This window comes from Octopus bimaculoides, chromosome 25 (genome assembly GCF_001194135.2).
Source record: "Octopus bimaculoides isolate UCB-OBI-ISO-001 chromosome 25, ASM119413v2, whole genome shotgun sequence".
NCBI classification, from domain to species: Eukaryota; Metazoa; Mollusca; class Cephalopoda; order Octopoda; family Octopodidae; genus Octopus; species Octopus bimaculoides.
In genome coordinates this window covers 29,540,147-29,554,844 of record NC_069005.1, presented here as the reverse complement: position 1 = coordinate 29,554,844, position 14,698 = coordinate 29,540,147, and the positions used below count along the sequence as shown (strand labels likewise).

At 35.5% G+C, this 14,698-nt stretch overlaps 1 protein-coding gene across 1 annotated transcript in view; it reads left to right on the top strand.

The window, feature by feature from the left end:
• LOC106879373 (cdc42 homolog) overlaps positions 1-14,698 on the top strand; it is a 66,542-nt gene that overhangs the window by 35,644 nt on the left and 16,200 nt on the right. Inside the window, exon 2 of the mRNA XM_014928898.2 lies at positions 11,181-11,308. Coding sequence (XP_014784384.1) covers positions 11,204-11,308 — 105 coding nt within the window. The 5' untranslated portion in view covers positions 11,181-11,203. The remainder of the gene's footprint in view (positions 1-11,180; positions 11,309-14,698) is intronic.

Sequence of the window (14,698 nt, the reverse complement as noted above, 5' to 3'; positions counted from 1 at the left end):
ATACATAAGAGCAGTGATCCATAAAATCCTATTTCAAATAACTGCTGATCCAACCCAATCAGGCGTGGGGGGAAATGATTGTTAAATGAACAGTAAAGTGGTTGGCATCTAAAAGGGCCTCCACCCACAGAAGCCACGCCAAAGCAGACATTGGGGCTTCACACAGTCTTTTGGTTCACTGAATCCTTTCGAATCCTCAACCTATGCCACAGAAGCTGTTGTTCTTGAAATCCGAGGAAACTTGCAAGGGCCTACATCAGTAAAAATTAATCCAAAGGAATTGGTAAACTACTGATGTTTCATTATTGTGCGGAGTGGGAAGAGCCTGACACATTATTTCCCACTCTTCATGGCAGGTGAACCCATTAACATCCTGTGAACTTTTCCTCTGTACAACATCTACACACTAGATAAATCTCCTTAAAATGTATCCCTTTCTACTCCATTATCGAGGGTTTCATTTTCTTTTTCCCAGGGAATCAAACTATATTTCTATTTCAATTTTTTTTTATACCATTATATTATGGTAGTTATAATAATTTACCACATACCCACACCTCTTTATACACACTTTTGTTGTATTTTCTAATGTATAATTAACCAGTCTTGTACATGTCCACTTCTGAGTGGGTCAGAAACACGACAAAAGTGTTTATCATCACAAACTGAAACAAAATTGAATATAATGGTATGTGTATGTGCCTTTTCAATAAATAGCTATCATGACTTGCAAAGATGAAATTGTCCATTTCAACACATGACCTCAGATCAAGTCCTGTACTGTTTGTACAGCTTTAAGTTCTTTAAACCTTTTGTTACCATATTTTGAAAATAATGAAAGAACTTAGCAAAATAATTTTGTTATTAAGCTGATGTTTTGAATATAAATTTTAATGAGAGGTTTTGATTTATATTGCTTTAAAACAGTATTTGTATTGTTGAACCAAGGGCTGTTTCAAGTGCATTCATATCAGAAGAGTTAATAAAATGTGTGTGTGTGTGTGTGTGATGAATTTGGCCCAAGTAATTTGTGTAATTTACTTCAGAATGGTTGAATTCATTGTCGTAGATCCCTGTGTATTTGGCAAAACAAGATCGAAAGAAAACAATTATGGAGATAAATGGTGATGATTTTGGAATAAAATAAGGAAAAACGATTTATAATCCTTCTTGGTTTTCACTGATGTATTAAGGATGCAAGAACCTTCCAGTTAATGTTATTTACGATGATCTTGCCTTTCTGTCCTAACTCTTGAGTGTATAATTATAATTATTTTCAACAGGAAGTTAACAATTCTTACAAATGGCTTCCACTGGTTCTAAGCACTTTACATTTGATTTTTTTTCTTTCTCCAATTTCAATTAATGACCTTCATATCCTTTCCACATGCACTTCACCTCCCCCTTTTTTAAATTTTTTTAAATTTTAAATATTAAAAAGGGTATTTTTTAATGTAATAATGTATTCTACAAATGGGTTTATGATTGGAGAGTTTTTGCTATGACATTATTCATATTTTTTATTTTATTACTGTCACCTTGTGAATGTGGAAACTGAATAAGAAAGACTTGTACAGTCAGTTGATGTATTCCAAAGAAACTGTTCAACCAAAGAATTTTACCAGAATTTTTCCTTTGGCACATTCGTTCATTTGTTCTATAATTTCAATTGAAGAGTAAGGAAACCAATGCTTAAAACCCTTGCGTTTTGCCTGAGATGAAGACAAGGGGCCTAATAGGTTATTCACCTCTCTGTGTAATTGAACTCGCCCAACGATGGACTAATTGTTTCTGTCATCGTCAGTGTCCTGAAATTCTAGATTTTAATTTTTTGTTTTGTTTTATTTTCAAAGAGTAGAATCTGTTTCCGACTTGTGTTTCATTATGTCTTTCAAATTTGTTGGTTTAAGCCTTTAGCATCCAAACTACTCTGTCAAAAGTAATACTTATTGTTATTGTCTTGTAGCATCAAGATTTCAATAATCTGATCCGTTCATTTTTAGAATGACATTATAGGGTAAGGTGAGACGCATGAAACAGAATATTTGGGCCAGATAGGGCCACTTTAAATGGTAAAGGGTTAACAAAAGAGATAGTTTAGTGTTTCAGTCACATCATCATCATTGTTTTCCATACTGGCATGGGTTGGATGGTTTGACTGGGGCCGGCCAGCTAGGGAGCTGTCCATACTCCAATTGTCTGTTTCGGCATGGTTTCTACAGCTGGATGCCCTAGTTTATTTTGCAACCCTGTGGATTTTAGTTTGATTCTACTGTACAGTCTACTAGCATGGCTTTGGGTTGAATAGAGCTTTGAATGAAATTTGGCTGGAAACTGGAGAAACCAAGTTTGATGGACTGTTTCTTCAAGGGCAGTGTAATTCATCACCTGTTTTAATATTACCTCTTGGATTTTTAGCACATTCACTCCAAAATCTCTGATCTTTGGAAGAAAGACTGAAAAAAAACCAGGACTCACAGGTTGACCTAAACTATAAAAAAAAGTCCTATCATTTGAAAAATTTGAAAGCAAGAGAAAATGATGATCAAACAATCGGGCATTTTATTGTAGATGGAACATATAGTTACATACCTTCATACTTTCAAATATCTTATAGAACTTTTGAGGTTACCTCCGGCAGCATGTCAGTTGCTCCATTTCGTTTATTAGAAACCTTTCTCAATACACATCTGGTAAATATTGTCTTTAATTGCTTTCTTCAAATTGATATGCTTAAGGTAAACAAGGAATTCTCTGTAATTGCTCAACCTGACTAAAATACCAGCCACCCTTACACCCTCACGTAAAAACAAAGACGAATATGTTACATATGTAGTCCAAAATACACTATAGGGGAGGGGGTCTGATCACAGCTTGAATGATTTGATTATAGGATCAGGGTTGACCCAGGGCTACCACCTACATTAGGTAGGCTTGACTTCTTTGCTATACAGAGATTGTTATCGATAGGGTACAGTTGACCTTTTGTTTGTGTGTGTATAACTCTTGTATTACTAATATCTGATTCAAGTAAACCAGAATCTTCTAGATTTCTTACAACTTTTGCAAATGTTAGTCTTGGTTGTTTTTCTTGTTCTACCTGTGGCATATTAACATTTAGGATTCTCATTCATTGAAATCTTCTCTCATCTCAGGGTATGTTAATTTGTGGGGGTTATCCTACTGGTTGTTCTCAAGCTATCAAGTTACCTGTAAAAGATGGTAGCGGAAATATTTTAATGACGTTGTTTGTATCTTTGCATTTAGAATACTAAATATTTCGTGTTGTACAAGATTATCATTTCCTTTTAGAATATGGATCATAATTAATCTATATGCATGATCCTAGCATCTTTGTATTTATTTATTTATTTATTTTTTTATGATAGAGCTACGAAAGACTAAATTTGTCTTGGGTGAAATTTAATCTTGGAAACAGGAATTAAAAACTACAAAGTATATTGGCCATCTCATACTTTCATATTAACTTAAATGCCAAATGTACAAAATGGCAGAACCATTAACATCCTGGGCAAAATGCTTAGCAGCAGCATTTCATCTATCTTTACGGTCTGGGTTCAAATTCCGCCGGGGTCAACTTTGCCTTCATTCTTTTGGAGTCGATAAAGTAAGTGCCAGTTGAACGCTGGGGTCGATTTAATGAACTCAGCCCCTCCCCCAAACGTGCTGTCCATGTGCCAAAATTTGAAACCATTAACTTTTTTGGTTTTTGGAAGCGTCAAATGTGTATCATATACAAAGCAATATTTCAAACACGGTATAGCCATGAAAACAGCAGAAAGATTGGGGTATTTTACCTTTATATGACAGAAAAACACCCAATCTTTCTGCTGTTTCCATGGCTATACTGCATTTGAGCTATTACTTTCTTGTCTGTATGATACTTTAAATATTTTGCCTTTAAAGAAAAGCCATTTTGAGTGTTCATGTTTAGTTACATTGAATTTATTTGTAATATTTTAACATTTGATGTTGAATACATTATCTTGCTCTGCTTTCTTTTTATTGCCAAAAAGAAAGCTGAAAGCTAAAATGACTAACCATAATTCCTTGATACCATAATTCAGTATTAAAACTATTTTTTTTTTAAGCGAGCGATTTTGACAAATCAAAAAAGCTTAATGGAATATTTGCATCAGTCTTTCTGGCTTAAGGAATTAACTATGCTAATGTGGTCCTTTCTAATACTTTTCTTTCCTATTTACCGTTGTCAAACAATACAGCTCTTAGAGTTCTAATCTATTCCTTTAACTCGCAGCTAACCAAGTTTTTTTTAGGTATCAGTGTTAGATCAGATATTTTTGTCTGTGATTTGTTCTTGGGAAAGATATTGAGACATTCCATATTAGCTATAAATCGCTATCAGAAGCAAGTGCTTATTTACCTGCAGATCATCCCTGATTGAGCAGACATCAGCGATCACTGACTTGTCACTTGTCTTTTATTGTCATAGTGTATCTTGGATTACATTATTCAGTGTCATTCTTTTCTTCTTTCCCCCCCCCCAAATTCTAAGGTGATTTGAGGGTCAATCAATGCTTATTTTTACCAAGTGGATTTAAAAGCTCTCTTGTTGGTTTATTGTTGCTGTGGTTTGTAGTGACATTTACAGTACCCTACTATAACCTTACAAAATGTCTTGCTTGCAACTGGAACTCTTTACATTTAGGCACACTTTAGCTTTTTTATTGAAAACACAGAACTGTCAAACTTCTCTTTAATATATATTTTCTACAACTGTAAAGCTAGGGGATTAGCTTAGTTACGTCTTTTAAAACCGATTTTGCTGCTATCTCTAGCATGTCAGGTAACTACATAGCTGTTCCTTCATTGGCGTTACAATTTACTTTTATATGAGGCAAGGTTAATGTCATTTAAGTTTCACCATCTTGCGAATGTTTGGCAAAGCTTGTTCTAAAGACTGTCCAAAAGATATTCTCTAGATCAATGGTTTCTGTTTTACTCTACTGCACCATAGCCCTTCCATGGACATTAAAAAAATCCTATATTTTTATTTGTTATTAGGAATTGTATTAAAAAAAATTTTAATATTTTGTATAGTGTAGAAGTATAACTAATTTATTGCATATAAACCTTAACAACAAAATCTTATATGGACCTCCAAGGGTCATACAGACCCCAGTTGAAAACCACTGCCCTAGATTATTTAACCATATTTATTTTGAGATGGTCTGTGTTTCTTTCAATTAATTTTGAATATAACAAAGAATTTAGTAAAATAACTTAAGCTTATGTTAGGAACATAAATTGTGACAAAGGTTTGTTGGAAGATTTTAATTCAAAACTGATGAAAACAAGACACTTGTACTACAGAGCCAGAGGTGGTTTCAGCCAGGTTGGCATCAAAAGGGTTAAAATCAAGTGTGGTACTTTCTGGTGATAACAGTAAAAATGAAAGAATTCTATAGATATTACAAGGCAGTTCTCATTATGCCGTGCGTGATAGTTCTACTTTGCATGCAATGGACTCTTCTAAACACTTATGTGTGTGCTCTTAGTATCTCTACTTAGAAAAAAAAGCTGTCATATTAAGGTTTTATGCTGAGTACCATTCTCCAATTAGTTTTCTAATCTTCATATACATGACAGGAAGTAGTAGTTGTATCCTGGAAGGCTGACCTTCAGGGGGGAGAGGGTGAGGTCAGCCTTGTATTTATTAGTGAATCATTAAAGTTTATTTTATTTGACATGATTGTTTGTCAACAACTTTGTGGTTGGTAGAGGCATTGACATCTTAAGACAGGAGGAACAAACATCTTAATTGGTAGAATGACAGGGGAAGAAAAATAGCTAGGGAGAGAACTGATGTATGAAAACTGTAACAGTAAAGTGGGTGCTAATTAGCACACTTTATCTAGTAAAACTGGATATTTTAATTAAAATTATACCTTTGGTGAGGAACAACTATCAACATTATTTTTAGTGAAAAAAAAAGTGGGGACAAGGGAGACAATCTCAGTTTTAATTAAATATAAGGTAATGAGCTGGCAGAATCATTAGAGCATCAGAAAAATTGCTTTGTAGTATCTTTTCTAGCTATTTATGTTCTGAGTTCAAATCCTGCTTTTCATTCCCTTTACCAGTTGATGAAATCCAAGTATCAGTCAAGTACCTATGTTGATGGCATTGACCCATCCTCCTCCTCTTAAAATTGCTGGGAGTGAGTTTGATGTTTATCAGTGTAATGACAACTCTGAGCATGTTTCAGCTTTATTGGATCTCCTTAATGGAACACGATTTAACTATAACTGCAAGGTCAAAGGAACTAGATTTTGTTTTCATAAATGAACGCCTGCAGAAAATCACTGTTTAACAAAGTGTTGGCATTTGAGCCTTTCTCGTGTATACATGCAGGAATGGCTGTGCAGTAAGAAGTTCCAGGTTCCATCCCATTGCATGGCACCTTGGGCAAGTGTCTTCTATTATAGCCCTAGGCTGAACAAAGCCTTGTGAGTGGATTTGGTAGACATAAACTAAAAGAAGCCTGTCGTATATCTGTGTTTGTCCCCCATAATATTTGAACTTCAGCAAAAGAAACCAATAAAATAAGTACCAGGCTTAAAAAAAAAAATGTACAAGGTTTAATTTGTTGAACTGAAGTTCTTCTTCAAGGCAGTACCCCCGCATGACCATTGATAGGAGCCTCTGGTCACTCGCTGCACTGCATCCATGTTGTGGTATTGCTTTAAAGGGTTTTAATCAGTTATACTGACCACCCTCTCTCCAGTACATTGCTTGGTACGAGTTTATCTACCCAGTGGACAAAATAGTCAACCTGGATGTAAAGGGAGAAAGTTGCTGTGGAGTGAAACACCACAAGGTATTTTCATTTGACAAGCCAATTTTTGCCATTCCATGCTGTGTGTCTGAAATTAGTCATAAGGCTATGAGAAGACACTTATCCATGGTACCACACACACACACACACACACACACACACACACACACAGATACGTCTGCCTGTACCCGTTTGTTTACATTTTTCAAAACCATTTTGAATGTTACTGTGTGTGTGTGTGGGGGGGGGGGTATTGAAATGGTTTCGCAGAATGTAGAAAATATCTTTTAATAGTTTATAAACATTGAAAAATTCCAAAGGAGGGTGTGATTGAAATGTTTCTTTAACTTCCCATTGCACTATATGCATGCATCTACAAACTGTAGATAGCTGTGCCAATGAAGAGGCCTCAGCAAGATTCCTCTACTGGTTAGAAATAACAGCTAAATTCACCTTAATACCTTATTTTCTATTGTCCTAAAAGGAAGAACGCACAAAATGTTGTCATGGTTATGTTGAATAAAAGAGGAAATGGCCATAAGGGAAACGCATTTGACTATAGGCCTAATCAGCCAGAGCTCACCTGGCAGTTAAACCATGTATCTTGCCCCAATTCCAGGATCTTGTTGATAAAGTCTTGTGATGGAATTTTTTTGAATTCTATCCGTGGATAAGTTAAGGTTTTTCTTAATTAATTACCTTCTCTACTTAGCATATCGGCAGAATCAGTGGTCAGATAATTTGAATATATCCCTCTATATTCTGAACTCAGATCATCACAGCTGGGTGAATAAAGTACTCTATCAGTCAGACACTTGACAATTTAATCAACTACATTTCATGCCTTTTCAATTGCATTTCTGGAAATACAGCTGAAATCAGCTTTCTGACATTAATTTTACCATCTTCCCTTTATGCATACATGTGGGTGTGTAAGCAAAAGGTTTGTACTTTTTACTCTCAAATTTGCTCATAGTTGCACTTTTTCATAAAACTATTTCTATGACAGATTCCAAAGAGCATGGTGTTGGTCTGTGTATTCAGTAACATTGATAAAAAGAGTACAGCAAACTTGCTGTGGGAAGTGGCAAATCTATTTCAGAAGGTCCTCTTCCTCCCGGGATAAGTTGACTGGACAGAAATTAATGAGCATTTTACATCCTGCTATTATAGATGACTTATAACATTTCTGTACTTGTTAATCAATGAAATCCAAATGTTATTCTGGAAGGGGGATAACCATATGAAAGGTCGTTTAACCCTGAGTTAACCTTGCTAAAACAGACTGAAGATCAAAGGCATTCTAGCTGTGACCCTCTTGTGTTTATTTTCTAGAACTTTATTCAGTATGTCATTTCTCTCCAAAAAATCAGGAGTGGTTTTGTGGGTATTTGACTATCATTTCTAGTGGCATTTCTACATAATTTCCTCTTATACCAAAGGTTAGCTCCTGAGATGAAAAGCTACCTGTTTTTTCAGCTTGTCTACAGTGAGGAAAGAAGAAAAGTCTGTGTAATCTCTCTGCCATCTGTTTGTGTCCTCTCAGAGTTAACCTTAATCACCATTATCCTGTTCAACTTAATTAAACCAAATATCTGCAGGCTGAAGAACTCTGAATCCAAACATTACATCATCTTTGGCTTCATTCTGTCTATTTTGTGAGAAAATAGATTCCACTTTCATCTAATAATTAAATGATTTGTTTGTTCTCGTGAAGCCATATCCAAACACGAAATATTACTGTTAATATTCATGTTGATAACTTCTCTAACAAATTCTCATACAGAAAACAGATGTGAGATCTTTAACAATTTACAGTTCAAAGAAACTGTCTGAGGTCACTCTAAATTCCATCTGCATCAAAACTCCTTTTTTTTTTTTTTTTTTTTGATTCCCAGCAAGATGCAATTATATACTCCACTATATTTTTAATATTTCTCGAACTTCCTTAACTGCTTAGTATTTACATTATTCTATCAAAAGTAATGTTTATTTATCCATATGTCTTTAATTAATCAAGCATTATCTTGTAGCTTTGAGATTTTGATGAGGTAACTGTGCGTGCAGATATAAGCATGGCTATGCTAATTTTACATCACAATCATAACTCACTGTGTAGCAGCCTATGGTTTGTGTGTGTCTGTATTTGTTTTTGATAGAACTCTACTGATTAAGAAACTGGTAATTATTTCAGAATGATAACAGTCACTCAGTAAAATGTAGATCAATGAAATAAATAGCCAATTGAAATAACTAGATTAAAAACTGTTGGGACTGATAACCCAGCGTGGCTGGAGTCCAGCGAATAAAAAAAAAAAAAAAGAATTCTATATGTGACATTTTGAGTTTTACTTGGGGGTCCCTGAAGGAATTGCAGGATAGAAGGGAAATCCTATTTGTTTGATAAATGAAGTGTTTAATATATAATAGATGTGATCTATCAAATTTAGCTGGCATTAATTTAATGAATTCTTGTGGGTGTATTTTCCCTGTTTTTCATGACCTTAAATAGAAAGATTTTTCTTATTTGTAATCAGTGGAAATTTTCTTAGTCTAAGGACAAGTTATCTTATAGGGTTTCAAATCCTCTCCGTTGTGGGTTCTCAAGTGTGAGTTCCTGAATGAATTGGTTTTTGGAGAAAAAAAATACAATCGTGATATTAAACATTATAATCACCAATTTCAGACAGAAGAAAAAGTAACAGGTTTACAGGAAGGAACTTAGCCATATATCTCATTCCAGGTGTCTATTACCTGTTTACACTGTTCCTCATTTTTTACAGACTAGGTACTGTGTTTTCGTATTAAGCATTTCATAATGCCAAGAAACTGTATAAACACCACAAACAACTTTTGCTATATATGAAAAATATAATAAAATTCTAATTAATAAATGTAAATTTTTATTAAAACAAAACATGCGGGCGAAGTAAATCTCGTGGTGTGAAGAATCAACACATGCGGGTGAAACAACACAATAAACAGTTGTCATGGTAACAAGCTGTTAATGCCTTGCTGTTTGTTGATTGGCTAAAATTACCAAAATTTCCCTACTTTAATTCTAAATAGCATCAGATTCTTTAATTTACGGGATAAAGTAATTAATTGGTTGAGCGCGATCAAAATTTAGACTTGCATTGATACATCAAACCTGAAATCAATTTGAGCAAAATTAAAGGGGGCTCATTTTGCGAATGAGAAAGGCTATATCCCTTATTTTTAAAACCTAGTACTTATTCCATTGCTCTCTTTTGCCAAACTGCTTAATTATGGAGATATACACATACATACCTTCATCGGTTGTCAAGAGGTGGTTGGGTACACACACACAATATTTAATATAGACTGCAAACATCCTGGTATACATGCACTCTCTTTATTTCTTCCACTCTTTCTCACTTGCCTTTTATATCTATGACTGGAAGTGTATAAATAGATTTAGATAGTCATATTCTAAAATGTCTATGAAATGTTCTAATCTGGTTGTTTTATCACATCACATGATGCCTCCTCCTCCTTCTCCTCACAACTCATTTACTGACCATCTTTCTCCCCCTCCCCACTACCTATCCAGTAACCTCCAACTATGTGGAAATGTAGTCAGTATTGAGACAAACTAATTGTACCATGTCAGGTCTGCAATGTAATGGTGATTGTGGTGAAGTTAAATGAAATAAAAAAAAAAGAAGAAAAAGGTATTAAAATGTTAAATTTAAAATGACATTCATGGAACAGATTACTGGGTCATGCTCTCAGCTAAAGTTTGTAAATTGATGCTAACCAAAATTTTGTCTTTTACTGACTGAAAGGTCAAAAGGTAACTGCAGAGTGGTTGACACACACATTGTAGACAAAGGGGAAACACATATGTTAACCTTTTCTCTCATTTTTAAACTACAATGCCAATTGACCTATAATTACTTGTTCGCTTGGTTTCCCACCCCCACCTCTACTTCCATCTTTGTTGGAGCTATCCCTTCCCCCTATCTCTACTGAATTGGGTTGGATAGTTCTGCAAATTCAGATATTAGATTAACACTTTTGTTGTTTTATATTTCTGTTGAAATTGCATTGCTTTTACTTCAGTTAATTATGAAAATATCTTTTACATGTTTTGACTATTAGACTGTGGTCATGCTGGAGCACCACCTTGAATTTATTTAGTCAAATGAATTGACTCCAGTACTTTTTTTTAAAGTCTGGCATGGTTCTTCATCTGTACACACACAACCTGAAGTAGTGACGAATGAATTGTTTTCAGGTAACATAACGTGATGTATGATTTTCACAAATATTTTTCGTTTTTTTTTTTTTTTCATTAATCTTATCCTTACAATATTGTTTTTTTTTTCCTTTGCAGAGTTGTTTTGAAGTTGTTTCATCATGCAAACGATAAAGTGTGTTGTGGTTGGTGACGGTGCCGTTGGTAAAACCTGTCTCTTAATATCATATACGACCAACAAATTTCCTTCAGAATATGTCCCAACAGTAAGTCGACTTCTATCTCACTTTCTCATGAATATTATTTAAAATTACTCATAACACATTCGGTTCATTAGGGTTGAGGAATTTTGGGACACCTGCTGTTTCAACCTTGTCATGTCTCCTCAGTCAAAGCTACCTCAGACTAATAAATCTAACAAAACTTTTTGCCCTTTGTTTAAAATATTCATGTTCATATTTGCTGGAATGTATTAAGAATGAATATGTCGTTCTGACTCTTGTGCACTCTTGTGGAGGGCTAATTGGGCCTATTACCCGGAACCTAAAGAAAACAAGAATAATAAAACAAGAATATATTACTTTAAATTCAGTTTAAATGAAAAACTTGTAAGTTCACAAATTTTGAGATTACCTTTAAAATCTGAATTTTCAACTGTTAGCTCATAACAAATCCTCATCCAGACCTGATTCCAATGCTGGATGGCCAAGAACCAAATGAAGGGCATCCTGATTCCCAAAAGGTATTTGTCTATGTAGAGCAAATGTAGACTGAGATTACAAGGGTCCCGGACGGACAGACAGACAGAATTTCGTGTTTGTTATTATAGATTATTGAAATGTAGATGTTGTTGTTGTTGGCACTCCGTCGCTTACGACGTCGAGGGTTCCAGTTGATCCAATCAACGGAACAGCCTGCTCGTGAAATTAACGTGCAAGTGGCTGAGCACTCCACAGACACGTGTACCCTTAACGTAGTTCTCGGGGAGATTCAGCGTGACACACAGTGTGACAAGGCTGACCCTTTGAATTACAGGCACAACGGAAACAGGAAGTAAGAGTGAGAGAAAGTAGTGGTGGAAGAGTACAGCAGGGTTCGCTACGATCCCCTGTCGGAGCCTCGTGGAGCTTTTAGGTGTTTTCGCTCAATAAACACTTACAACGCCTGGTCTGGGAATCGAAACTGCAATCTTATGACCGCGAGTCCACTGCCCTAACCACTGGGCCATTGCGCCTCCACTGAAATGTAGATAATCATAGCTAAAAGCTAATTAAGAATGTACTCTTTTGCACCCAACATTATTATTATGTGAAAAGCCATTTTACTTCCATTGCTGCATGGGTTCATCTATCATATGGAATTTTACCACTGATTTGTCTGTCATCTTCAAGGCTCAGCATCACGAGTTTCATCACACCCCTTCTCGCATCTTACTCAAAGATGCCACTAACACAATTTTTTTTTTTTTTTAACTGTTGTACTCTGCGCTCCTTGTCCATTTATCACATCATCACATGTCTTATGCCAGCATAGTAATCTCTCGGGCAAACATCAGCTGATTCTTTTACAGCCTTACTCTACTCTCTCAGCTTATTGTAGGTGGACATCATGTGTCTGACATCCTGTTAACCCCATTTTCCATTCCAGCCTACAGCACACCGAGGGGGTGCTGGAAAGTTCCTGGCTTTAAGGGCATTGTGAAAGGCCTGGTTGGAGACCCAACCTTCCAAGTTCTTTAAATGGTTTCAAAAACCTGAAGGACCATTGCAATAAGTGTGAATCTGAGGGGAATATGTTGAGTTAAATCATAATTAACTGATCCTCCTATATTTGCTGTTACCCAAAGTCAGGAACTTTTCTGTACCTCCTCCTATATATATTATATATATATGAGAGGGTGCTGAAAAGTTCCTGGCTTTAAGGGAATTACAAAAGGCCCGGTTGAAGGCCCAAACTTCCAAGTTCTTTTACAGGGCTTAGAAAAACTGAAGGATCGCTGCAATAAACATGTGAATCTGATAGAAAAGTATGTTGAATAAAATCATAATTAACTGATCCTGTATTTTCTTTTACCCAACCCAGAAACTTTTCAGCACCCCCTTGTAGATCTTTTTTTTTTTTTTTTTTTTTTTTTTTTTTGTAAATTTAGTCATTGTTTGGTTCAACCTCATCACCACCACCACCTTGCTTAACGGTTTTTAATGGAGTTCATTTTGTTGCAATTGGTTGAACCAGGCATCAGGGATATCTGTCTCCTAGTAGTCTTGTATGTCCTGGAAAGGGTTGTGTACTCTACCTTTCTTTCTCCTGACTAAACTGTAAAAAGCAAAAGGGTTCTGAAACTATTTTCAGGATTGTAGATCTAATCTGTGTGATGCTCGCAGTAGGATACATATTATCCAATTGAGCTAGAACAGGTCAACAAAGTAATTTAAAGAAATTTACCTCACATGGGTCACTGATATTAGAAATTTGTTGAACCCTAAGTTAGCGTGTCAAATGTTAACAATCCACTTGGTCACTGTGGTTTTCGCTAATGGCCATGACACAGTTCTGTAGGAAGCGGACATAGTTAGATTGATATCAGTATTATTTTTTTAAAAATGAAAGACAGCTAACCTCGCTAACCCAAGTATGGTTTGAACTCTCGCTAGCATTCTATCAATCCATGTGTATTTACAAGAAAGCATCCAGTCAAATTTTGTCCGCCCACACATACACATATCATATAAGCAATCTTGAAATACTTGGTTTATTTAAACATTTATTAAATTAGGTTATAAATAAAGCACTAAATGTTCTGTAAAATGAGATTGTCTTACATCCGGTTGGTTTTCTTTTTCTTCTTTCTCCATACTTGTAGAAAGTCGTATTTCTGTACGATCTTTAGTTTATTAACCCTTTTGCATTCAGATTCCTCTGTCAAATGCAATGCTTATTTATTCACATTTTGAATTTATCATGCATTATCTTGTAGCTTAGAGATTTTGATGATTTTTTTTTTTTGATTTTTAGAATGACATTGTTGAGTAAGTATGGAAGGCCAATGGTGATCATAAAATGGGTAGAATATTTGGGCTGGATATGGCCAGTTGAAATGCTAAAAGGGTAAAACTGTAACTGTCAATCTACTGATTATAGTCTAATTGAAAACGTGTATAAATCATACATGTTCAAAAACACAGGCACAGATGTTGCTGTGTGGTAAAACGCTTGCTTCCCAGCCACATGGTTTCGGGTTCAGTCCCACTGCATGGCAACTTGAGCAAGTGACTTCTACTATATAGCCTTGGGCTGACCAAAGCCTTGTGAGTGGATTTGGTAGGTGGAAACTGAAAGAAGCCTGTAGTGTTTGTGTTCCCCACCACTGCTTGGCAACCAGTGCTGGTGTGTTTCCGTTCCTGTAACTTAGCAGTTAAGAGACCAATAGAATAAGGACCAGGCTTAAAAAATTTAAACAAATACTGGGGTTGATTCATTTGGCTAAAAATTCTTCAAGGCAGTAGTGTCTTCTATGGTCCAGAGCCAACTTATACCTTGTGAGTGGTAGACAGAAATTGTGGAAGCCTGTTATATATATTGTATTTGTTTGTTCCATCACTTGAGAACCAGTATTGGTTTGTTTATGTCCCTATAGCCTAGTGGTTCAGCAAAAG